Source organism: Chanos chanos, chromosome 15 (genome assembly GCF_902362185.1).
Source record: "Chanos chanos chromosome 15, fChaCha1.1, whole genome shotgun sequence".
In the NCBI taxonomy this organism is placed as follows: Eukaryota; Metazoa; Chordata; class Actinopteri; order Gonorynchiformes; family Chanidae; genus Chanos; species Chanos chanos.
In genome coordinates, this window is record NC_044509.1 from 17,169,161 (window position 1) to 17,196,220 (window position 27,060).

Consider the following 27,060-nt stretch of genomic DNA (forward strand, 5'->3'; position numbering starts at 1 on the left):
TCCTCATTCACCATGTGCAGGGTTTTTGCTTCTTCCTCAGCACTGTTTTTGTTTGTTTGTTTGTTTTCCCCCGAAACACTGGATGGTTTCTCTTCTATTTCTCTCGTAGTCCTGTGATTACCACCTCTGTCATGAGTCAGGCGCAAAACAAAGGAGAACTCACTTGTCCTGTATAATTTCATCTCTATTTCTAACCTCCAAGAGTTTATAATTAAGTGCTTTACACATGGCACTAACAGTCACTGTCAGGACAGGGTTTGAATGTGGGGAGGGTGTGTATCAGTTCTGAATGTCACCTTCTCCATCACAGTCACCTTTGTCGGTTTGTCTCTCTCTCATTTGGCAAGTGAGGAAAAAAAAAGTCTGTGTGTTCAGTGAAACGCAAGGCCGTCTCCCTTCTGGTGTCTTTTGAAACATGACTCCGAAGCTTGTCTCTTATAATGAACATTTGCAGTGACTTGCAGGCACGACACAAAGTGAACACTGTTATATTACTAATCCGCCGCAGAACTTTTCTGATTCCCCTTCTGCTGTCAACCAGAGATGAATGCAAGCGCGATCAAAGGCGACGTCAGCGGTTGTTTACATTGTCGCCACTGAAAGACATTCTTGGCTTTCTTTTCCTGTGTCCCAAGTTTCTGTCAATGTTTCTTATTCTAATACTTTCAACAGGTTTTAGGTCAAAACTTTTAACCTCAGCAAAAAAACAGTTCTTCTCTTCGCAAAACACATGTCATCACATCATAAATATATTGCTGATTGTCTTTACAATAACTCTGTGTGCAGCTTCCTTTAGAGCAAAGGCGCCATGTAATCTGAATTACTATCTTTGCCGTTATTGTTTTTTGAATGAAGCGCAAATAAGCCTGCGCTACACTTTAATAAAAGAGAGGTTGTGTGTTATCAAAGCAAGTGCTAGCTCACTCTCACTAGCATGGCTTTTCTTGGCACGGACCCTTGTCTTGAAGACTTCCTGATTGCATCCCACCCCACTGCAGGTGGGAGTAATTACCTCCCCATGTACAATTACCGCATTACTAATCACGAGTCATTCATAGTAATATTTTTCTCCACATTCACTTAATTGGAGAAGGGGGAGAAACTGGGGGATTTCAACAAACTGTAATCCCCTGAAAGAGGTTATCTTTTCTGCTTCTTTTCTGCTCTACATATCAACCCCACCCCAGCCCACCCTCCCTCTCTCTCTCTCTCTCTGTCTCTCTCTCTCTGTCTGGTTTGTATTTTCAAAGGGTTTCAAATGGCAATCCATCTACATTTACTGCTACTTTTCCTTCGCCGCCCTACTCATTAGCTATGCTTCTTAACCCTCTTTTTTTTCAGTCATACTCAATCACATTACTTCTCAAAGGCTGCCTTCTTAAAACAACATCAGCTGATAAATCAGGGAATACTGAAGCATATCATGCCATAGCCACTTATTTTAAACTCAGACGCGTTAAACACAGTGACAAAAATGTTTAGGGAGTGTTGCTCCCAAATGAAAAAATATCACTGTAAAATAGGAGTTTGTGGAATGAAACCCTTGGTTATTTTTGGCTCGTCTTTAATGGCATTAGCATGTGAAAGAGCAGAACCAACTCCTTCAGTTCTTCTGGATTTTCTGCTGATGCACTTTGTACTCTCTCTTTACAGAGGACGGCACCACGTTCAGTTACAGAGGAGGAGATTCAGAAGCAGAGAGGGAACACAGCCCTTACACCACGAAGCAGGAATCTAGACTTGACATCCATGAGTTCACAACAGCCTCACCATTAAACGTTCCCAACCACCGGCCAAACCTGAAAGACCTATTTTTCCATGAGGCCCTTCTAACAAAGGACTTCCATGGGGACCAACAGTTCTTCAGCGAGGGTGGAGGGTTGGAGCCCCAACCAACTGCTCCCTATGCCTCAACATCCAACGAGGAGCCTGCAGAAACCTCCACACGCCTGGTGCCCCATGAGGACGCACCAGCATTCTCCGACATTGCCACAACAGCCACCATGGCTGCAACTTACCCGATGACCACAGCTAGTTCCACCGCACCTGGGAAACTGATCCCACCATCTCAGAAAAAAACCAGCAAGGGCAAAGACCGGACATCAGAGAAAGCAGTGGTCACTTCTCAGTCCCTGACCACTGCCGTAATCCCATCCACAACACAGTCAGCCAATGAGCAGCAACCAAATCAGAGAGTATCCAAGGATACCACACTGACACCACCATCCCTAACAGCATCCCCAAAGAGTGAGAGTCAGGGGCCAGTGAAAAATACCATGGCTGACAACGCAACAGCCACAGAGCCACCGCTGGGTAGAACGGACAAAGATACCGTGACAACCACCATCATCAGCACTATGATGTTCACCACCATGAAGCCAGCAGGTTCTTTTCCACCACTATTCTTCATCTGAAGTTGATGTTCTCCAAATGTGGGGTGCAGCACTTCTGAGAGGCATCACAATAGTAGAGGGGGGGGGGTTACTTGGTGATAAAAAAAAAAAAAACCTGATTTTATAGGTGACACAAGACTTTGAAAATAGCCAACAAGGAGGAATTATTTCTGAGCCAATGTCAAACAGTCTATTTCTTAGCTATAGTCATAGAAATCCAAGACCCATATCCTATCCTCCTGTTAAGCTCTTTCCATAGCAAAGTTCAGGTTGTCTGCTTGTCCAAGGTTGAAGCCATTTATAAGCACCACTAGCAAAACACAGCAGGGTTCTTGTCTAGACATTTTGCTTTGTGTATTCAAGCTCTTTTGTAACTGAGGGTCATTCCTGGAGGTAATTTACAGTCTGCATTCACAGAGGCTGTATAAATGGACTTGATATTCTAAAGCTCTCGATATTTCAGTTAATTTCTAGTTTTCTGTTAACTACTGGTGAGCGAGCGGAAGAGAAAATATCCGAATTATGTCTTTCGAAGGCATTTGGTATCAGGTATGAAAAAGAACCACGTGACTCTTAGCTGATTATGTCTTTTGACCAGTCCCTTGGACTGCAGTGCTTTGTTGATGCCTGAATGAAAATGGAGCTTTGGCTCCTAGAGCCAAACACAGGTCCAGAGACCCAGTGAGAAGGAGTGGTCTGGGGTCTGACCTGGGATCAGTGATTTGAGTAGAGTTTCTAATTTTATGTCTTCATTTTTCTGACAGTTCAATGCAACATGAACTTCACGGATCCCGAAGGTCTGATTGAGATGCCACCACAGTCTGATGCGTATGAGTCCACCTTCGACTGCACTTACCTGGTTACTGTCTACCTTGGATATGGGATTGAAATCCAGGTAGGAATGAGGCTTTTGGCCAACCTGCACCAACACAATATGTTTTTCATTATCATTTTATGTGTTCATCAAACGCATTAACCTATATATAACACTGGTGCCCCACTGAAATTTGGTGGGTCTCCAGAAAAGTTGGAGTTTGTTAGATAAAAGCTTAAAGTTTTAAAGCTCTTTATTTGTTGTGTGAAACAACTTGGTCCGTTACCAGGACAAGAAATGCTAGCCTTCAGCGCTCAAATGCACAGAAGCTGCCTTCTGATTTTTTTTCCGGCCAAAATAACTCACACCTCCTTTGGGAAAGAGCCATGCTTTTTCTCACAGAGAATAAACAAAGGATGGTCTCATCCTCATTTTTTCTTGTGTTTTGGTGTGCGGCCTAGTCAGCACCACTGTGATGGGGGGCAGAACGTGAAACATATTGAAGTGTACCTCATCTTGTCCTCATTACTGATCCACCAGATTTTCAGGCAGCTAATGAACTCATAGTGTCCTGTAGAAATGCCAAAACACCACAGAGAAAAAGAAAAGAAAAAAAAAACCCTCAAGGTTCCTTTCAGAACCTGACGCTTTGTCATATGTGTAAAAGCTGGCTTCTTCTGTAGCTTTGCGGCTCCTTTAGTCACATGACTTGAAAGGGAAACACTCAGGGATCAGGAGGAAGGGGGGAAAAAGGATTCTGCATTTCACATGAAAAGGATTATCAAAAACAAAAAAAGTCCAACTTCATTACTGGAACAGAGGACATACTCATCCAACAATGACTCTGTCTGAGTTGCGAAGGACATGACAGAAAACTGTTGCTGAGTGTCCTGATTGAAAACGTTTTGGGTTTTATGCAGTCGTGTGGAACTCGTTATCTCTCTTGTCAACAAGCCCTCGCTGCGATCAATACAATACCACAGAGAAGCACAACAAGCTTTTAGACATCTAATTTTGGATTGATCAATTGAGATAAAAGATCGTTTAACAAAAGCCATTGTATAGGAATACAGCAATGAATACAATCGGTTTAGACAGAGAAACAGACAGAAATGGAGTCTGCTTTCACAAGAGAACAAAGCTCTGACAGAGAGCAACTGTTTGACACTCTTGTTCTCAGCAATGTTGCGATGTTTCATTTTTCAGATGATTACCATCCACTCTTTCAGAACTACACAGCAGTCTCGTCATTTGTGGATAATAATGATGTCAAATTCTTTGCTGCAAAAATGCAGGTAGATCGGTTTTATTTTGGTTCAGGTGCTCCAGTGATATTTTTCACGGTCTACCCAATTTCTCATCCAGTCGTATCTACAGTCAAATTTCATCATGTGATTCTGAATAGCCAGAGAACGGGCATTCAAAAGGTTTCACTCAAATTCAAAAGAGCTGGTTTCCCTTCCAGAGCCATGCTGGAGATAACAGACGGACCTCACAGCTTCAAAGATGGAAATAAGAGCATGTGTCCTATCGTTTCATGAGTGCCTCTGTGTTCGTCCTACAGGGCGATATGACACGCAGCCCAGCTAGGCAACTGCCCCAGTGGATCCACAGGGGTGTGAACCAAAGCAGACACCACTCTCAGGCTTATGACATCATTTTAATGTGCTAAAGCTTATGGCATACTGAGACACATTCACACTGTATATATTCGAGAATGAGAGGATCTGGAGCGAATTCACTACACTGAGCTCAGTTTGAGAAGTTATCCCTCTGTTTGATGTTTCAGGATGTTCTAAGTGTAATGTTCCAACCACCTAATATGTAGAGAATGGGCAGGGCCTTCCCAATCCTCAAAACAATTCTGCTTAACTGTTATACACTTAATTAACATAATACACACATAATTTATCTGTAAATCTAATGTCAAACAGCATGTGCAAGCCAGAATATTTTATCCCAAATGAAGAATTTTAACGCAAGAAAATAAGTGCTACATTAAATTCTTACTATGAACAAAAATCTCTCTTTATATGAGGGATGAACACAAATCACGCAAATCAAAAAGTTCAAACTAATAATTCCCAGCCACTGACTGAAAATATATTTAAAAACAGAATTAAATGCTCTCAAAAGTTCAATTGACATAAGTTATTATTAAATACAGCAACCGCAGATTCTAACACGAACGGAGTGTACTGAGTGGGCCCACGCACATACGCACTATGACCCAGCAAGAGCCGGCAGCTAAACAAAAAAAGCATTGCACGTCTGTGTCGAAGCTTGGCAGCCTTATGTCCCGGTTCATTCTTGAACGACTAGTAAAACAAAATATAGGGCAGTACCTGTTACCGTCCAGTGTTCCATGGTCTCTTACTCCTTCTAGCAAACGTTGGTGTCTGTCCTCGAGCGAGATGGCGCGGCGTTTCCGTTGTGTTGTTTTTTCCAATCCAGCAGTGCCAGACGAACTTTGAGAGTAGCAAGACCCGGTTAACTCTTTTCGTTTCGAATCAGAAACGAGGGGAATGCCACCAAATAGTATAAATATGCGTTTGAAAAAGTCTTGTCTGTGAACCGATACCAGTTTGGCTAATCTGTTAGTTCGCTTGTGAAAACGTATTAACGTAGTTACTCGACATGAAGACTGTTCAAGCTATTTACCATTGTAAACAACGTACAAATCTTCTTCACGTTGTCGAACAGATAATCATTAAAAAAAACTGACACATCAGTGTACGCAAACAATGAACGAACTACTTTTGTCATTACGATAAACCTTCTCTCATGTTTTCTCTCTCCCTCAGATGTTTGCACGTGCTGCGTCTCGTGAACATTAGCCAATCATATCGGCGTTTAATGAACATCTAATCATTTTATCTAATCATACGAAAATTCATAAACTACAACAAGACGATTAATTTTTCACATGCAAATAATTTTAACAATATGGCTACCAATGGACAAACTATACGCATATGTGTGTGTGTGTGTGTGTGTTAACCAGGCTGAAAAAGGGTGAACTGAACTTATTTTAAATCATGATACAAAATTATTCACAGTTTAGCCTGAAACGAAGGAGCTGTGAGGGAGTACATTTACATTTATTTATTTTAGTGATGCACTTGTCTAGAGGAGCTTAAAATAATAGCTGTGTGTCAGTGATCACAGATCTCCAGTGCTCAACTTTGGGTCAGGGTGCTTTGCTCAGAAGCACACTGGCACAGACACATGATGGGTGGGGTTTGAACCCAGGACCTGCTTGTTACTGCGACTGCTTCCATGAGCACTGCATATAGGAATACTCATCGAGTGGTTCTAACCAGGGTTTATGGCATTCAAGAATCTAGTGAGCACTGCTTTATGAGATTACAGTGTCCCAGGATAGTCTAATGGAATTGTGAAGTCTTCTCCCGGGCAGCAGGAGCAGTTAATCTGAGAGGGAAAATGGATCAGGAATGACTTCCTCAGGTTATGGCTGTTTGCTGACAAACAGCTGCGACGACATAACGGCTCACTGATTGCTCGCTCATCTCCCTTTCTGCCTTTTCTGCTAAAATGTCCCAAAATTAATTGCCACTGTTTGCTCACTGCCTGGCATTTCTAATTCACTCAGCAACCAATTTACAACCGGCAACTCCGAGACACATGTGCCTGCTCAGCTCTGCTCTGCTCTGGAGGAAGAAGATAAGTTTGTACCGAGGGTGTGTATTTCAATACGGGTGCTGTTTTCCACTTCTCAATCCTTGGGGTTTCATAGCCGTATTTAGGATAATGAGACTCTGTTATGAGAGCATACACACACACATACACATACACAAACACACACACACACACACAGCTGCAAATACACACCTACACAGACACACACACACACACAAATTCAATGCCTTTGCTCTGGCTTCTCCTCTGTTTAACTCTGAAGGGTTGAGATTTCAGTGTGTAGCCAGTCTGTTGGGATGTGAGTGTAAGAGAGAGGTGGAGAGGAATGAGACACCATATAACAGGCGTTCAATCACAGAACTGTTAACTACACATGGCTCAAACACACACAAAGAGCAATCTATTGAATCTGATGCCACAGTATGAGCTAAACCACAGCTCTTCAGTAGCACACTCAGCCACTTCTACAGCTAAACCAGAGCTCTTCAGTAATTCATCCAGCTATTTCTACAGCTAGACCAGAGCTCTTCAGTAATTCATCCACCTACTTCTACAGCTAAACCAGAGCTCTTCAGTAATTCATCCAGCTATTTCTACAGTTAAACCAGAGCTCTTCAGTAATTCAGCCAGCTATTTCTACAGCTAAACCAGAGCTCTTCAGTAATTCATCCAGCTATTTCTACAGTTAAACCAGAGCTCTTCAGTAATTCATCCAACTATTTCTACAGTTAAACCAGAGCTCTTCAGTAACACACTCAGCCACTTCTGAAGCTAAACCAGAGCTCTTCACTAATGCACTTAGCTACTTCCAGAAACAGAGCCCATCTCTGTTTTCACTGAAGATCTCTGGGCTCCCACACTTACATCTCACGACCAGCGCTAAATGTATGAGCATGGTTAATTGGCTATTTCATTTAAAATGTCTGAAAATGCAAGCATAAACAAACAAGTAAATAAATGTCAGTTGGATAATTTGCATGTGTAATTGAGGCGAAATATCACCTAATGGATCTCGATGGTGCGTTTCACTTTAAGAGCAATCCTCCCAAGAGCAGAATCCCAGGGCATACAGGAACTCAGGCTCTCAGGCCGCTGGACAGAGTGCGTCTGTAGAGGAGCAAGGTCACTCTGTATACGTCAAAGGTCATGTAAGAGTATCATTCTCAGCAATTCCAGGTTGGAGGGAGAGCGGTTGGGGACGGGTTAGAAGAAATCTCTAGCCATTTATTTAAATGTGTACACTCTTGTTTTGTGAGAAATTCTGAGATAACATTAACTTTGATGTTGTATTTATAAGAACCAGCCCATGTCTGGGGACGGTTTCTTATCTCCAAGGTTATTAGACCATCTGAGAATCATATCACATGGATTTACAGCCTTGCATTACATATGTACTGGATTCCTGAGGTTTTCATACGTACAGCTCATTTCCCCTGGTCCACAGTGTTCAGAACTGCAGAGCCTGGCCCTACATGTGGATCCCTGCCAAGAAACATCAGGCATTATCTTATACTAGCCTCCTCTGTGGCGTTTGGCTCCAAGGATGGCTGAATTATTCATTTCCATGTAAGCACACAGACGAGGTTCATGGTCACTGACATGACAACCAAAGGTTCTCTGTGTGGAGATGGTTGCCAGTAGTAACAAGAAAGCAAAAGCAGAGAGCTCCCTTAATGGCTGAGGTCATGGCGCATTGGGCTTGTGTTGTTCACCTTGTCATCGTATTATTAAAACAAGAGTCTGGCACTGACTGCTGAACCACCCCAGTCCTTCACAGCCCTCTCTCTCTCTCTCTCTGTCTCTCTCTCTCTCTCTTTCTCTCTCTCTCTCTCTCTCTCTCTCTCTTCATCCCTCCCTCCCTCTCTCTCTCTCTCTCTCTCTCTCTCTCTCTCTCTGGCGGCTGGCCACAGAATCCCTCTCTGAGACTGGACTGTGTGAACTGATTTGTAGACAAAGGTAATTATTCTTTCTCAGGAAGTGTGGATCAATGAGACATGCGCATACACACACACAAACAAACACAAACACAAACACACAGACAAATAAACATACACACACTCAAACATGCACATGCCCATGCACACACACAACAGCACATATATGCACATGTGTATACACACACACACACACACACACACATATAAGCATACACATGCACACCCGCATACACAGACTCAAGCTGGGACTGGCAGTAGCTACCACACCTTCCTGTAAAAATTCTGGGCATCCTAATCTCCAAGGAGACACTATAATGTTTCCCAGAAGCCTTTTCAGCTCCAATTCATCTTAATTAAGCACCACAGATTGATACAGTCAATGTGTGGATGATTAATCTATGAAGGATGCTTAGTTAATACCCGTCTCCTGATTAAATGTGAATTAGTTTTGGGGCATATCTCTGGAGATTTTGTTTGTGCAGTAAACACCCTTCCACTTGACCTTTGCTAATTAAATGTCTCAGCAGCCTGGTAGACAGATGAGGTTTGGAGGTTTTTAATCCAGGGGGGAGATCCCAGGCAAGAGAGGCCAGTTTGACTATCAGCAGTCATCAGATAAATTGGGAAGGGGGGGGACCTTCCCTCCCCCCGTTCCCATGATCCTCTGTGACAAGATGACCCTTCTTCGATAAGCTCTGATTGTAGTCACTGGTGATGACACTCTTTGAAGAGAGAGTGCTCTTACTCCTTTTTCACGCACTAATTATCTTTATTTAGGCAAAGCTCCTGTTTTTTCCCTCTGTGATTACACAGCTTCATCTTCCCAGTGAGAGCTTTCAGATACAGCGACACGCCTTTCTCCACCCATGTCTAATCTCCACTCTCTGCTCTCTGCTTTTACCAGCCTTTTAAACGTTAAGATGCTTTTTTTTCCCGCTTCAGTCTCTTGCTGTTGCGCTGGCTTTATTTTAGGACAGCTCGGGTCTGTTTTATTGTAGGGCCAGATTGAAGGACATTAAACATATAACACTAATGTTATTTGTAAGTGAGAGTGAAGAGGCCTGACTGATTGTTTAAACCATACAAGCTGCTGTCCCTGACTGGTTTCTCAGTGTCCCTGACTGGATTTACTGTGTCCCTGACTGGTTTCACTGCATTGAAGAAGTATTTTATTTGTCACTCACACACAGTGAAATGTAGCCTCTGCATTTAACCCTTCCTAACATCAGTGAGCGCACACACACACACACACAGTATGAGCTAGGAGCAGTGGGCAGCCGCCGCCAGCGCCCGGGGACCAGCTCCAGATCTTTTTACCAGTGCCTTGGTCAAGGTCACTGACAGGAGTACTAATCCTAGCATGCATGTCTTTGTGGGAGGAAACCAGAGCGCCCAGAGACATAGAGAGAACATGCAAACTCCACACAGAAAGGACCTGGGACGTCCAGGATTCGAACCCAGGGACTTCTTGCTGTGAGGCAGCAATACTAACCACCATGCTGCTGGATAGTCAAGCAGTTAATACACACTCAAGGATTTAAACAATGCAAGTCTATGAGATTTTTCAAACATGTTTTATATGATTATCAGACGTCAAAAATGATCAGTTGCCATGCATGGTTATTTTCAGTCATATGGAGGACCGTTAATATTATTACATTGTAATTGCAATGAATAACTTGCACATTATACATGTTTAATAATTCTGTTATGTGTAAAACACTTTCTTCAGATTTTCAGTTCGCTCTAACCTGTTGGTTGACCTCATACTTTCTCTCTGCTTTAATTTAGAGTGTTACTCCTTGTCATCGTTTCATTGGCTGAATTTACCGTTGTGCCATTTTGACAAGCTACAAGCTGGAGTCAAGTTGGAGTGTTGAGTTTGACCCTGAACCTTTTCTGTGTTGGACTGTGTAGCAGGTGGGGTGAAGTAGGCAGGATCCTGCCTGTCTGTCATCCATTACCAGGTCTGAGTGACTCAGGCTCCTGGGAGCTGACACACACCGCTCTGTCAGATGGATAGCAGTACACAGATAACATGAGGATGAGTCAACAGGAGCCCTGCGTTATCCATAGCATACAGAAATGTAATGCGCTGAAACATACAAACACGCGCGCGCACACACACACAATGAGGGAGAGACAGAGACAGAGACAGAGACAGATAGACAGGGAGAGAGAGACAGAGACAGAGACAGAGAGACAGAGACAGAGACAGAGACAGAGAGAGAGAGACAGGGAGACAGAGACAGAGAGAGAGAGACAGAGAGAGAGAGACAGGGAGAGAGAGACAGAGACAGAGAGACAGGGAGAGAGAGACAGGGAGAGAGAGAAAGTGCAAAGATCACCATGTTTCTGTATCCTGTGTGACTACAAATGAAGAGTTTGTTGTTAGTTATTTTCTTACCTCGTTTCTTTTGTCTTTTTTTTTTTTATTTATCGTGGTTGTGATGGGGCTGAGTGTAGACACACATCTGTCAAAAACCTTTCTTTGACCTTCCATTCTTTGACTGAAGGGGAAACCCAGCTGAAGGCTTTGATCTTGCAGCAGGTGTTTTCTCTCTGTTTGCTCTGAGAGGTGATTTAGTCTCTGAGGGTACAGAGAGAGAGAGAGAGAGAGAGAGAGAGAGGTAGCATGTGCAAACATCTGGTAGGGCCCCCCCCCCCCCCCCCCCCGTACTTTTTGGAGTGAAGAGAAGGTTGAGCTTCCGTCAGCTCCGCTTTCACAGACCAGAGAAAGCAAGCGTTCGACCTGTCAGATAACTGTGGTCTTCAATGTTCACAAAAGCATGAGGGTCTTAAAGAAAAACAAAGGTTCCTTTTTTTTATTCTTGTCTTTGTACTCTGTGCAGGGTGCTGTCTGTATCCTGTAGGTGCGCTGTCTGGTATGCGCTGGAATGAAAGAGGAATGCCTGGCATTCTTTTCAGCTCTTTTTACTGGATTTCTCAAAAGCATTTCTCTAACCTTGCCTGTATTTTCTTTTCTTTTGGTAAACTCAACACACATACGTGACTTTAGAGGACACTTATCTCTTTCTCATTATGGAGAATTTCAAAGGCTCAGAGACAAGATTGATCTCTGAGATTAATGTAAATTAATTACATCCTCCTTGGTCTGAGCTTCATAATCAAATGAAGCACCGCTGCTAACTGCTTAACAAAGTCAGTAAAATCATGTTTCTAAAGTTATCAGTCAACACCGTTCGCTTCCTCGCTCAAACTAAAAACAACAGTTTCAATTAGGATCTGTGGAAAGAATTTGTTGGATTGTTGGAAATTAATTCCAAATCACAGATTGACGCTTCTCTCCTCTCCGGCACCATTTTAATTGCACTGTGTGCATCCACTTGATTGGCCCAAACCAATTCACAGTGAATTCTCTGGCATCTGATTGGCTCTGTCTGTTTTTCCCCTGTCAAGTTGCAGCTCAGAGCATGTTACCCAACCATAGGAGAAGAACAGGGGAGGGAGGGCTGGTTGTACAGTGCTAACACTAGAGAGATTCCAGTAGAACTTTAATTGGAGCAGAGACTTATAGAGCATGTTCCCCTCGGGGTCCCCAGCCCCCCTCCCCCCCCCCCCCTTCCCTGTGAGGTCCTCATTATCTCCACAGTCTGAAGCCTTGAAAACCCAACGAAAAGGCCACATAGTGATGGAGGAGAGGAGGATGGGGGAGGGTTCGGGGGAAGGGGGGGGGGGGGGGGTCAGGGTTAGCATTCTCAGTGTTATCCACCTTTAATTACTCAGAATTGCAGGTTTGACCGACTGTGTTAGCACCACCATTTTTTCCTCTTATTTCCTGCCTCATACTTGCAGCTCTCTCTGACCTCTGGGCACAAAGACATACAATGCTCGTGTTACAGCAGGCAGGCTCCCTCCTCACCGCTCTCAACCAAAGAGTAAATTCAGTCAGTTTAGGACCACCTGTAGGAAATGCTTTTTAAAATACACCTCTTGTAGGTGTCTTGACACTGAGCGGCAATTTTTTTTTTTTTGTTTTCAGTTTCATTTTCACCCGGTGTAGTCGATGGACTCACCACAACAGACACAAAAATAAAAATACTTTGCAGCTCAACCCGGGCGGGCTCAGAACACACTCTCTCCAGGAATCACAGGGTATCTGAGACCAAACCCAGGCTGCAGAAATGGCGTGACATGCCGGGGGCCGATATCCTTCAACTCCACATCAAGGCCTTGAAAAAACAGAGAGTGTGTTGAACGGCTCTACTGAGCATAAGTAAATCTTTAAAAAAAAAAAAAAGATGTGGGTCTGCGAATGCTCTTCCCGCATAGCTGTGTGTTCACTCATATTCTGATCTTATCGCTGTGACGGCGGTTTAATTTGGCCGGAACATATGGTAATGATCTGTTTTGAGGAGCTTCTTCTGTAATCGCTGTGAATCTCTCAACATTACCCGTACGTAGGAAGGTTTATGAACAAGGACGCTGCATCCAAGGACGCAGAGTTCCATGATCTTCCTCTCAGTCTGTTCCGAGGGTGATGTGTATCTGAAGGATTTCTGAGGTAAACTCGTAGAAGCAATTGGTTCCGCTCAGGCTGTCCTCTAGCTGTCTCTGTGCGCTCTGATGTACTCTCTCAGCTCATACGCTCCAATCTATCCACTTCTCCCTCTTCAGGGATCATTCTTAAAATCCTCTCTGTCATCCATATCTCTAAAAACCCTCTCAAAACGTTTTGCTTCTGGGCTAATGGTGACTTCATAAGACGAGCAGAGACTGGGTTTGGGGGTTTGGGGGCATGGGGCGGGTGGGGGGGGGGGTGGGGTTCTGGGGTGAATGATGAGTCAGAGAGCCTTTCTGGACTGTCTTGTGAAATTGGATGTGGTCAGTTTCTCTCAGGGACACAAAAGGCTTGTGTCTCGGAGTCGACCCACTCTCCCAGAGGTCCCATCGGCAGTTTCAGTTAAAAAAGAAAGAAAGAAAGAAAGAAAGAAAGAAAGGCGAGAGACGAAGGGCGAAAGGCTCCGTGGTAATGTCGAGGTGGCTGTGTCACAGAGGCTGGTTTTAGGTCAGGGTTAACACTGATATCTTCTCCCAATCAAAGGACGATTAGTCCTCGCCAAGCAGTCCGCCCCCACATCGCCATTCTGCTGAGAGCTCTCTCTCTCTCTTTCTCTCTCTCTCTTTCTCTCTCTCTCTTTCTACTTGTCTGACTCCGTCTCTCTTACTCTCTGGATCGATAGCCCTATTGATTTCCCTGACTGGCACTGACAAATACCCTGGGACCTATTATCAAGAGATGTGGACCAATTAAAATGAAGCCATATTGGGCCCCAAATATGTCTGTAAAGCAATTGCACGTTGGGGTCAAAAACTCCTGGAGTGGTTCTCAAGTATTATGTGTCTACCTCCATCTGAGGAGAACAGTTAAACCTGTGCTTAAAAGCATTTGACAAAGAGAAAACCCAAAGTCATGGCATTTCGGGTCATGACAACATTTAAGAAAAAAATCTGTTTATGAGGTCTTATGTCAGCTCTTATTCAAATGTTTGTATTATGGTCTTGTAATACAAGCATTTGAATAGGTTTGTACACACTCTAATTGTGCTTCTGTGATGTGTGTACTACATGTGACTGGTTGTGATTACATGTGACATGCTTCGCATTCCATAGTTAACTACTGTACCTCTTAAAGCAATCTTCCTCACGGCTCACGAAATCAATACGCGTGTTAATCAACCCAGCCCACAGCTGACACAAAGCATCTTTTCCAGCCCGGAATGGATTGCCTGATCGATAGGAGCACTTTCATTTGAATCCCGCTGCATTTGTCAAAGGAAGTTAAACAGTCTTTGGCACAGACGCTGACGGAACCGTGACATTGCGAGGACAGAAGCTGCCGGCCGTCCTGTCAGTGACATACAGCCTCAGTTATTAGAACCTAGATAAATGAACCAGAGGGAGGGGCCAGGGCCCGGGTGTGTTCTCACTGTGAGCCAATAAAAGGAGTGTAGAGTTGAAACAAATGGATATCCTCAGCTAAATGCAAAGAGACAAAGAGAAGACAGAGATGGGAGAGAGAGAGAGAAATAGAGAGAGACAGAGAGAGAGAGAAACAGAGAGAGAGAGAGAGACATTTCCCCAGTGCCAAAGCTGTCGAGGTAAACAAGACAAATGTACCATACTCCTGCAAGTCAAGGACAGTGTGTGTGGGTGACTCTGTGTGCTTATGTGAGATTGTGCATGTGCGCGTGCACACGCGTGTATCCATGTGTGTGTGTGTGTGTGTTTCCGTGTGTGTCTGTCGCTGTGTGGACTTGGTTTTGTGCATGCTGCAGTTGAAACAGATGAACAGAGGGGCTTTTGAGGAAACCCACCCACTTGAGGACAATGACAGGAGAAGCAATCAGCGCTCAGTATTCATCTGAGAGCGTGCCACTTAACCAAATGCAGTCAAGTGCCTGCCTCTACACCAAACAGAAAGCGCTCTGCCGTCCCAGCCAAGCCTCTGTCCTCGTAACGTAACCATGGAGAACCAAATGGAGAGGAGGTCCAGAACACCGTCGGCCAGGGAACGCAGCCCGTGTGTGCGCATTAGCCCAGGGCCACGTCCAGTGTCACAAAAATCAGTGGACGTTTTTTGCACGTCTCTGCAGTGGTTACCTCTCACCCAGTCTCTGAATGTCCTTTCCCTTAACGAGCACGCTCCCTACCCCACCGGCGTCCCGGCGAGTAACACACGTGATTGTCGTGTCAACGTGGCCTCCGCGCTCTTGACAGGCCGAGGCAGACAGGGTGACATGGAGGTGGGGGGGGGTGGGGGGTGAACTGAGTCCGTCTCTTTAATGGAGGTTATGGGAGCAGGGCAGGCTGTAATGAACCTGAGATGAGACAGGGAGGAGATCTGATCCCCTCAGGCCTGGGAGGCAGGGAGGGAGGCAGGCAGGGAGGCAGGCAGGGCTGACTGATCCTGATGAGTCCCTTTCGTAGGGACTTGATACGGTGGTGGCTAAAATGAGTTTCCTCCCCAGCTCTGACCTACCCGCAAGGATCGCTTTCAACTTTCAGGTGACATTAATTGCTCCTTAGACCAGACCGGTGACACGTGTGCGTTTGTGCGCGTGTGTGCGTGTACGTGTGTGTGTGCGTTTGTGCGCGTGTGTGCGTGTACATGTGTGTGTGTGTGTGTGTGTGTGTGTGTGTGTGTGTGTGTAGAGAGAGAGAGAAGGAGACAGAGAGAGAGAGAGTTAGAGATGGAAAATGAGCAGATATAATTTATTTCCTCGTGTGCATCTCACTGGGAGAACGGCAAGGGACAGAGGAGGAGGGATGATTCAGAGGTGAAAGTGAAAGCAGGAGGAGACAGTTGAAATATATGGGGAAATCTGTTATGCATGTATTCAAATCTATGCAAATCTGCACCCTAATGCAAATGTGCTATCAAGGGAGAGAAAAATCAATTCAGGAAGTGCACGTTTTAATGTCCAAATGACAGAAACCTGATCTGCCTCAAAACCATATTTTATAAGTGTTTTTTGTTTACTTCAGTTTTTCTTTTTTTAAACGGCGGAGGCTCTCTTTAACCTCTGCACGGTGGAGAATAAAATGACCTGAAGAGGAAAAAGATGGTCTCTAAACAGAAAATGTTTAATATTAATGCATTTATCCACATCGTTATAATGTAAGTTAATTCATGAATACATTTGTGTTGCAGTCGTTCAGATCTGGTCACAGGCATGCAAGGCCCTGAGGTCACAGGCATGCAAGGCCCTGAGGTCACAGTCACAGGCATGCAAGGCCCTGAGGTCACAATCACAGGCATGCAAGGCCCTGAGGTCACAGGCATGCAAGGCCCTGAGGTCACAGGCATGCAAGGCCCTGAGAAAAGCTTCACAGATCAGTGAGGAACTCAGCGAGTTGTTTGAGAGTGTGTGTATTAAGCGTGATGAACAGTTTGACTGTTGGAAAGTGAGTCACTATGAGCTGTGTCTTTATTGGGAGAAGGCCTCCATGGTGGGGGGGGACTGAAATGTCGGTCTGAGACCCGACCAGGCCGTCGTTTGGACATTTCATTTTATTTCTTTAACGCTTTTTACAGCTGACACTGTAACAAACCAGCTCTGCACGACACTGGCTTTGAGTTCCTCTCAGAACAAGCCAGTAGAGACAGTGACAAGACAAAAAACAGGAAGAAACCATTTGGCTCTTCAGTTCAGGAGACCAGTCAGGTCTGAGTGAATGTCTGATGCTTCATGAAAACACAACAGTCTTTACGGTGGTTACAGTTTGAGGGTCGGTTCTAAATTTTGATCCCACCCACAGTAAACGGCCACGTCGGCATGCGGCAGTGTTTGGGAGGGAAGAGGTTTGAATGTTAAAATGAAATGACTGTGAAATCATAAAAAAAAAAAAAAAAGAAAACGGTTAGAGGTGCGCCTGCTGGCTCGACCATTTTGTCGTTTTGAAAAGGTGCTGGGAGAACTGGGAGAATGTAATTGGGCACAAACAGGGCGGCTGACACAGGGCACGTTCAGCGCGTAAAAAATGGTGTTTGAACACACGAGGTTGAATTGAATTTTTTTTTTGGGGGGGGGGGGGTTGTACGGTTTTCCTCCGAGAGATTGCCAGCCATTGCAATTATGGAGACACGGCTCAGGCGTCTCTCTGGAGAAAGGCTTTCTGCAGGCTGCTCTCCATTATCACAATGTCTGTGGCTTCACCGTCACTCATGCGTGTCACGTCTGTGTGTTTTTTTTTTTCTCCCCCGCGTTTTATTATTATGCTGATTATTGTCGTACACACGCATACTGGGGACTCTGTCATTTCAATTACACACCGACGCCCATTTCTGCAACCAGCTCAATGTCCTCCCAAAATCACTACACATTCACAGACAGATGTTAGCGGCCGTCAAACTGCTGAACGAAGACTCATTTGCTGAAAGTTTACCTTCCTCACAATACATACCCAAACTGCAGGCCTGGTTTGGTTAGAATATTGTCTTTTTCTGACACTGAGGGCTAACTGAGACTCAGGCATGCGGTTTAACAGAAGCCAGTCAGCATTCACACTCAGCTGTCCACCATTGTGTTACACATAACGCTGTGTGTTTTTGGGTGTGGTGTTGTCTTCTCTCCAGCTTTGTGTTACACATAACGCTGTGTGTTTTTGGGTGTGGTGTTGTCTTCTCTCCAGCTTTGTGTTACACATAACGCTGTGTTTTGGGTGTGGTGTTGTCTTCTCTCCAGCAGTGTGTTACACATAACGCTGTGTTTTGGGTGTGGTGTTGTCTTCTCTCTAGCTTTGTGTTACACATAAAGCTGTGTTTTGGGTGTGGTGTTGTCTTCTCTCTAGCTTTGTGTTACACATAAAGCTGTGTTTTTGGGTGTGGTGTTGCCTTCTCTCTAGCTTTGTGTTACACATAAAGCTGTGTTTTTGGGTGTGGTGTTGCCTTCTCTCTAGCTTTGTGTTACACATAAAGCTGTGTTTTTGGGTGTGGTGTTGTCTTCTCTCCAGCAGTGTGTTACACATAAAGCTGTGTTTTTGGGCGTGGTGTTGTCTTCTCTCCAGCTTTGTGTTACACATAACGCTGTGTTTTTGGGCGTGGTGTTGCCTTCTCAGTGAGCTGAGGTCTTGTAGATGGATGTCAGTTTGAACTGTATTTCTACTGAGAAGGCTTAAGGTGATATGCTGAAATCTTGGACGACCCTGAAGCACACATCTGATAAGCGTTATGTGGGTTTGATGTTGTTCATTGATTTATTTAATTATTTTATGCAGTGGTGATTTGGGGAGACTTTGGACAGATAGCCAGCATCTTCCCTAAGGCAGAGTGCTGTTTTCCCGGCCCAGGTGTGCGTGTACCTGTGTGTGTGTGTGTGTGTGTGTGTGTGTACCTGTGCGTGTGCGTGTGTGTGTACCTGTGTGTGTGTGTGTACCTGTGTGTTCTCTGATAAGAGAGGGAGATGGTGTTTTCCTGTCACACCCTCACCACACAAGCACTCAGGCTCACACACACACATGTACACACACACACACACACACCGCTAGAGTTATTATCTTCGTTTCAGTGACACTGAGAATCGGAAGTATCTCTTTCTCTCTCTCTATTTCTCTCTCTCTCTCTTTCTATCTCTCTCTCTTTCTATCCCTCACTCCCTCCCTCTGTATCTCTGTAAACCCTTATATTTCCAGAGACTGAGTAACGGAAAACACACACGCACACATGCACACCCACACATGCGCGCGCGCGCACACACACACACACAGTCGTAACTGGTACAGTAATCAGTTGTCCATGGCCACAATACATTTAATCCATAAGACAGGCTTGGTTATTGTTGCTGTTCTGCTTTCTCTCTGTGCCTGATATTCCCCGGGTAGCAGACCTTACAGGAGGAGCCGAGGTCACTAAAGCCACTCTGGTTCTCCTCTGTGTTCTCTCCACGCTTTTCATGGCTGAGTCAGAACCTGGAGGACGGGAGGGACCTTCTGTCCTCAGGTGTTTTCAGTGTCTCCTGAGAGATGGAGCAATAGCCTATTGACCAGAGAGCACAAAAGAGACCAGACAGTGGAGAGAGTGATGACCTGTCGCTTATTTCTCACACAGCCGCAACCACAGCACTGAATGGGATCTCTCTGCTCCTCCGCTTTCATTCACCACAATAAACGGCCATCCTGTTCCAGCTCTGTCAGACAAAGAGGGAGAGAGAGAGAGAGAGAAAAATAGGCAGAGACAAAGAGATAGAGCTAGAGAAAGAGAGGGAGAGAGAGATAAGCCACCGATAGTTTATAATTCTCTGCTCTTCTTCCATAATTGGCAGTCCAGACCAGTCCAGACCAGACCAGAGCTGTGATGTTCTAGCATTAGAGAGATACAGGATTAGGACAGATCTCCTCTTTCCTCAGGGATCAAACACCATGTCAGGTTTTCTAAGTCACTACAGGTCTCAGTTAAACCCCTCTGAGAGGCAGAGAGTTTACGTGTGTTAGACAGTGTGTGACTGAAAAACAGGAACCAGCATGAGCAGCCAAACTTTATAATTAGATGGCAATTAAACACAATGATCCAGACATTTTATAACTTACAGAACTGGAGGAAAATTTCATGTCATTAATATACTAATAATGCCATTTTTTTTATTTAGGCCAGTTAAATTGAAATTGGCCATGACGCTCAGTGACTTTAACCATAGAATACTCACCATTAACAAGACACACACACACACACAAGCGTGCACACACACAAGCCTGCACACACACACCCACACATACAAACACACATACAAAGAGAGAAAGAGAGAGAGAGCAGGAGAGAGATTTCAATCATGTCAAACAATGAAAATTCTAGGCAGCCACGGTGTCTTTGAAGAGAACTCTCTCTCTCTCTCTTTCTTTCTCTCTTTGTATGTGTGTGTGTGTGTGTGTGTGTGCGCGTGTGTGTGTGTGTCTGTCGTTGTCACTGTAGGCTGAGCTGGAGACAGTCCAAGTCAGTTTTTTAAACTACAGCCTAGTCCTCCTCATTCATTTACAGACCTTCCTTAATTTGACTCCAATTATGATGTTTTCTCTAAATAACAAGTCGCTCAGAGAAGCCAAGTTTTCTCAATTAAGGAAAAGTCATTTCCACTCCGCTGTTCCAGTTTCAAATTAAGCTGTTTCCTATTCTTCACAGCAGCGTTTTTACTAAACAGCTTCCTCAGAAAAGTCACGAAGCTTGTCAAAGTCAGAGTGCACCTGCAAACAGCAAGTACAATCAGGGATGGTTACGTGACTAATTCAATTATTAGCTTCAGAAAACCGCAAGGGGAAAAATGGAATCAGCTTGTACCAAATTCACACAGTTTCCTTTCCAACTATTCACATTACTCTTGTTCCTCATGTAACTCAGCCCCGGTTGGCGTCTTGTGCATCACTGTAAATCAGAAAAAGCAACTGAACTGAATTTGTGTATTTCTATGTGTGTATTAGTTTCTAAACACACAATAGGAGGGGGCAGCAGAGACCCTCTGAGACATAAATACACCTTATCTTTTCAATCAAAACTGGACCTGTCATTGGCATGTTGTGTTTGGCTGCCGTTGTGTAGCCCGTGATGTCTGAGGGTCTGCTCTCTGTCCGGCGTCTGTGGAGCGTCTGTGGTCTGTGGTTATGAGAGCGTTGAGCTGTGGCCGTGACGACGCTCTGGGCTGTCATACATGAGGAGATGAGCGGGGCCGGGGCTGGCTGGCAGGGTAGGGTTAGATATGATGGAGAAGGAGACAGGTGTCTCTGCCTTCAGCTGCAGGACCTGCTGTGTGTGACAGGTGACAAAAGCCCAGAGAACCTGCTGACGACTGTCCCACCTCCTAAAGCCTACCTATACAATCTGCACACAAACTACCCAAGAACATGTGTGTCTGTGTGTGTGTGTGTGTGTGTGTGTGTGTGTCCCTAGAGGCTATATAATAAGAACCTTATATACCAGTGCCTATCTCAGTAAATAGGACACACACACACACATGCACACACATGCACATACATGTGCATGTACACACACACACATACTGATATGCACCATCACAGTCTCTCTCTCTCCCTCTCTCTCTCTCTCTTTCTCACAGTTTTCTGTTCTGATTTAGGCTATAGAGGCCTGATGTAACATAGTGTCACTTGCCTCCTGCCAGATGAGAGTAACATTATAAGCCTTGAACTCTTGTATAGACGAATGAAGATGCCCTAGAGAAAGCTGTTTGAGCTCCTCACTTCAGTGTAGCTTGTCTCCTGCCTCTCCTCCTCCTCGTCCTGGCATTCTGAGTCTCCTCATTGCAGGAGGTGTTTCCTCCTGGGGTTCTTCCACTCTCTCTCTCTCTCTCTCGCTCTCATAGCTGTGCAGTCAGCAGGGAATTCTCACCCTGCTGGAGAGGGAGCCCCACATCCTGAAGGAGAGGGAGATGAGAGAATCTTTGCTTTAGTCAGACTGCACTTCTCCACCTGCTGAGAGGAACTCTCCTCTGAGAAAGCTGTGTGAAAGAGAGAGGATCTTTTAAAGGAAATCCACAGTCCTCTCAAAAAAACGATAGCATCACAAACTTCCACAAGACAGCTGGAGTTCTGCACTTTGTTTGTTTGTTGTTGTTTTTATTTTGTTTCTGCATGTGTGTGCGTGTGTGTGTGTGTGTTTCTGTTCTGGGCATATTTGGATGCTTAGTGTTCTCTTGGATGAGTGATTATAGGCTAATGGTTTGAATAAACATGTGAGTCGTGCTCTCTTGAGTTTTTCATCTTTATTGCCTCAAAAAGAACGGGTTGGTCTGTATAGCCCGAAAGAGGAAATTAAACATTTTTAGCGAATAATATTTTTAGGTAATGGACTTAATTGACCTTTCCTGTCTCACTGCTTCGTGGCTTAAATTATGACTAAAATTTAAAAGTGTTTCCCTTTTCTCTATCTAGTCTCTTAGTGTGGTGCATTGGCTTATGTTTGCACACACCTTGTGTTTGACAGTAATTTGGCCAGAGTTGATTGTCTTTCCTGAGCATCAGTGAACGTTATCTTGGGTCAGAGCTCAGACTGAAGCAGCTGTCTGAGACTTATCTGGGCAGAAGAGTCTACGGAGCATTGAAATGAAGAGTCTACAGAGCATTGAAATGAAGAGTCTACAGAGCATTGAAATGCAGTGCAAAAAAATGCAAAGAAAAAAAAAAAACTCGCGCATGATTTCCAGGCGTGTTTTTCTGCATCAGATGCACAGGAAGAGCTTTCAGTGAGTCAAACCTGTCCTTTATCTTTTGGTTCCTACTGAAGTACACTTTTAGAATGCAGACAGTGTGTGTTCTCCATGGGGAGAGTAGACAGGCTGAGATATGAATACAGTCTATATGGCAAAGACCTCCTGAATGTCAGTTATCTCACACCAATTCCCACGCTTATTATTGGACATAAAAAAAAAAACAGGACAGGAAGAGGGAGGTAGAGAAAAAGAGCAAGAGAGAGAGAGAGACAGAGAGAAAAGTGAATATATTTTATATTCTACACTTGCTTCTCTGTGAAGCACACCCTGAGCTCGGCTCTCACTGAGAATATGATAAACTTGAAACGTTTTCCAGTTATTGTTTCATATTATTCTTGTGTCAGATAGATGTTACCCATAAACCACTTCACCAGTCTGCTTACCGAACCGCTGCACTCAGCCCACAGTTCACCTTCAGAGATGAAGCCAAAGTTATTCCATTGATCCTGACTTTGTGAACAGCCAGAGCGTGCTCAAATATAATGCAGATTATGAATCATCTGTCAAACCTATCAGCTGTAAAAACACTTGAATGTGGAAGATAAACAATATTGTAGCAACCAAAGATGTAATCAGAGAGATTTTGCCTGTTTGCTTAGCCTTGCTGTTTCCAAGGTAAATACTTTTTACTTAGATACCAAGAGAGAGAGACAGAGAGAGAAGAGAAAGAGAAAAAAGAGACAGAGAGAGAAAGAGAAAGAGAGAGGCACACAGAGACAGAAAGAGGGAGAGGAGAAGAGAAGAGAAAGAGAAAAAAGAGAGAGAGAGAGAGAGAGAGAAAAGAAAGAGAAAACAAAGACACAGAGAGAGAGAGAGAGATGGGAGGGGCATCTCAAGGTCTGGTCCTTGTCAACACCCTTGAGAGAGACATGAGAGATTTTAACAGGGAACAAAACCTTCCTTTCATTATTTTTAGTGCTGTGCAAAATACTTTATAATTGTATGTTTTTAATTGATGCACTTTCTTTTTAATTGGAGGGATGAAATGGACTGATTAAAACAGCGTAGATAATTGAATTAAATAGCAAATTGTTTTTTAATGTCATTGCAAATTCTTTTCATCTGCCTGCTACTAATCTCTAATCTTTCTAATCATTCATCGTCTTCTCTGCCTACACACGAGCCATCGCTGAGGGGGAGGTTACATTTTCAAATATTGCACATTAGGAAGAAACAGAATATTTTTCAGCGTAAACCCCTGCCTGCCCTCACATCAGCATGCATCACACCGCTCCTCAGCGTGGCTCCCAAAGCAGCTGAAAGCTTCAGCAAATTGTCCACGCCTTTTAGTTAGAGGTGGGGAGCTGAGTGACTTTTGGTTAGAGGTGAGGGGCTGAGTGACTTTTGGTTAGAGGTGAAGAGCTGAGTGACTTTTGGTTAGAGGTGGGGAGCTGAGTGACTTTTGGTTAGAGGTGAGGGGCTGAGTGACTTTTGGTTAGAGGTGAAGAGCTGAGTGACTTTTGGTTAGAGGTGGGGAGCTGAGTGACTTTTGGTTAGAGGTGAGGGGCTGAGTGACTTTTGGTTAGAGGTGAAGAGCTGAGTGACTTTTGGTTAGAGGTGAAGAGCTGAGTGACTTTTAGTTAGAGGTGGGGAGCTGAGTGACTTTTGGTTAGAGGTGGGGGGCTGAGTGACTTTTGGTTAGAGGTGAAGAGCTGAGTGACTTTTGGTTAGAGGTGGGGAGCTGAGTGACTTTTGGTTAGAGGTGAGGGGCTGAGTGACTTTTGGTTAGAGGTGAAGAGCTGAGTGACTTTTGGTTAGAGGTGAAGAGCTGAGTGACTTTTGGTTAGAGGTGAGGGGCTGAGTGACTTTTGGTTAGAGGTGGGGAGCTGAGTGACTTTTGGTTAGAGGTGAGGGGCTGAGTGACTTTTGGTTAGAGGTGAGGAGCTGAGTGACTTTTGGTTAGAGGTGAGGAGCTGAGTGACTTTTGGTTAGAGGTGAGGAGCTGAGTGACTTTTGGTTAGAGGTGAAGAGCTGAGTGACTTTTGGTTAGAGGTGAGGAGCTGAGTGACTTTTGGTTAGAGGTGAGGAGCTGAGTGACTTTTGGACAGTGGTCTAGGGCATCTAACTGTCACATTCCATCCCTACCCTCTCATCCATCCATCCGCCCTCTCCGTCTCTCTCTCTCTCTCTCTCTCTCTCTCTCTCACGCTCTTTCTCACGCTCTCTCTCTCTCTCTCTCTCTCTCTCTCTCTCGCTCTGTCTCACGCTCTCTCTCTCTCTCTCTGTCCCTCGCTCCACTGTCTCTTCTCAAATCCATCTCCAGTTTCTCCTGGAGCGAGTGACAAGTTGTCAGCGCGGTTAAATTCGTCTAGATGCGGGTGTGTGCTTGGGCACTCATGTACCCCCCCGCACCTCACTGACACTTTCATTACCCCTGTAAAGATAGGGCACAAGGAGGATCCTACCCTGACGCCAACCCCCCCACCACCCACCCCCCCAAAAAATCCTTTAGAGTTAGCCAAAGGCACAAACCTCAGGGCTCTGTGACAGTGCACACAATGATGGGCACCTGTTTTAATAGTAACATTTTAGATCAAGTGTTTTATTGCTAACATTTTAGACCAACTGTTTTAATATTAACATTTTAGATCAACTGCTTTAATATTAACATTTCAGATCAACTGCTTTAATATTAACATTTCAGATCCCCTGTTCTATTGTTAACATTTTAGATCAACTGCTTTAATATTAACATTTCAGATCCCCTGTTCTATTGTTAACATTTCAGATCCCCTGTTCTATTGTTAACATTTTAGATCAACTGCTTTAATATTAACATTTTAGACCAATTGTTTTGATATTAACATTTTAGATCAACTGTTTTAATATTAACATTTTAGATCAACTGCTTTAATATTAACATTTCAGATCCCCTGTTCTATTGTTAACATTTTAGATCAACTGCTTTAATATTAACATTTTAGATCAACTGCTTTGATGTTAACATTTTAGACCAACTGTTTTAATATTAACATTTCAGATCAACTGCTTTAATATTAACATTTCAGATCAACTGTTTTAATATTAACATTTTAGACCAACGGTTTTAATATTAACATTTCAGATCAACTGTTTTAATATTAACATTTTAGATCACATTCTTTTTTCCACCTTCTTGGACCACTGGCCGCTGTATTCTTATGAATGTCCCACTGTGGCTGTACACTGATCACAAAACAGCTCTTAGGACAATATTACTGATCACAAAACAGCTCTTAAGACAATATTACTGATCACAAAACAGCTCTCTAGACAATATTACTGATCACAAAACAGCTCTTAAGACAATATTACTTGGGGCAATATTGCTGCAAATGCAAAAGAACATGCCAATGCTTTTCTGTAGTGAAAGACTTTGAGGATAAATTGGGATTTTAAAAATCTTAACCTGCCTGAGGTCTTTGACTCTTGGTGACTATTTGTATGTTTGCATAAAGCAATAATTAAAACCCTTCATAGCCAGGAGAGAGCAGACTGTAGAAGGCTCTGGACCTTCTATGCCGCTGTGTTGGCGTGTCACAGTGTTTGATTTCTCTGAAGTGGCCTGTCAAACAAAGCCGCGGTTCCAACCTGTGGTTGAGATAAAACAGGCCTGTGACACTCAGGTGTAGAAAGCAGTGGAGATAACGTGCCCATTTCAACCACACTCACAGCAGCAGAATATTAACCAGCAAAAAGCTTCTTTCACACTAACACCCAAGGCACCCGCGCTAATCTAGGCAAACAGTCTCTCTCTCTCTCGCTCTCTCGCTCTCTCTCTCTCCTGGACAGCCAGAGTTACAAAGAGAGAGAGAGAGAGAGAGAGAGAAAAGAAACAGACTTAATGTAATATATGGCCTGCCTTTAATGTTAATGGGAAAATAGCAGGAGGAAGTCAAACTCTAATGGCCCATTTTTAAAAAGCAAACAAACCAAACTGTCTGGAATAAAGTGTGGACGACGACAGGGGATGTTCAGTAAGAACAAAATCAAACTGGAATTGAAAACGTGACCTTACAAATTGCATCCTCACCTGGACAGTTTTTTTTCTTTTTTTTTAATGAATGTGAAAATGTCATTCACACCACAACTGCTCTATATCTTCACGACGACACGCTGATTAATTTCACAGTCGTGATTCACATCTGAAAACAAGGTCAAACTCACAGGGTCAAGCCGATGTCTCTCTGTGTTACTTTCTCTTTATCTCAATCACCTCTACCCAAATGTGTGTCTTCCAACCCTTCCCTCTGAGACAGAGGACTGAGCAGCATCCAGAGCCTGACTCTGTCATCTAGAGCCTTACATTGTCATCCAGAACCTGACTCTGTCTTCTAGAGCGTTACATTGTCATCCAGAGCCTGACTCTGTCATCTACAGCCTTGCATTGTCATCCAGAGCCTGACTCTGTCTTCTAGAGCCTTACATTGTCATCCAGAGCCTGACTCTGTCTTCTAGAGCCTTACATTGTCATCCAGAGCCTGACTCTGTCATCTAGAGCCTTACATTGTCTCTAACGGCTTTAGAGAGACCTGTTCCTCTCT

At 44.1% G+C, this 27,060-nt stretch overlaps 1 protein-coding gene across 1 annotated transcript in view; it reads left to right on the top strand.

The window, feature by feature from the left end:
* The first annotated feature begins 934 nt into the window (after positions 1 to 934).
* sez6a (seizure related 6 homolog a) overlaps positions 935 to 27,060 on the top strand; it is a 62,935-nt gene continuing 36,809 nt past the window's right edge. Inside the window, exons 1-3 of the mRNA XM_030792295.1 lie at positions 935 to 998; positions 1,654 to 2,385; positions 3,158 to 3,288. Coding sequence (XP_030648155.1) covers positions 935 to 998; positions 1,654 to 2,385; positions 3,158 to 3,288 — 927 coding nt within the window. The remainder of the gene's footprint in view (positions 999 to 1,653; positions 2,386 to 3,157; positions 3,289 to 27,060) is intronic.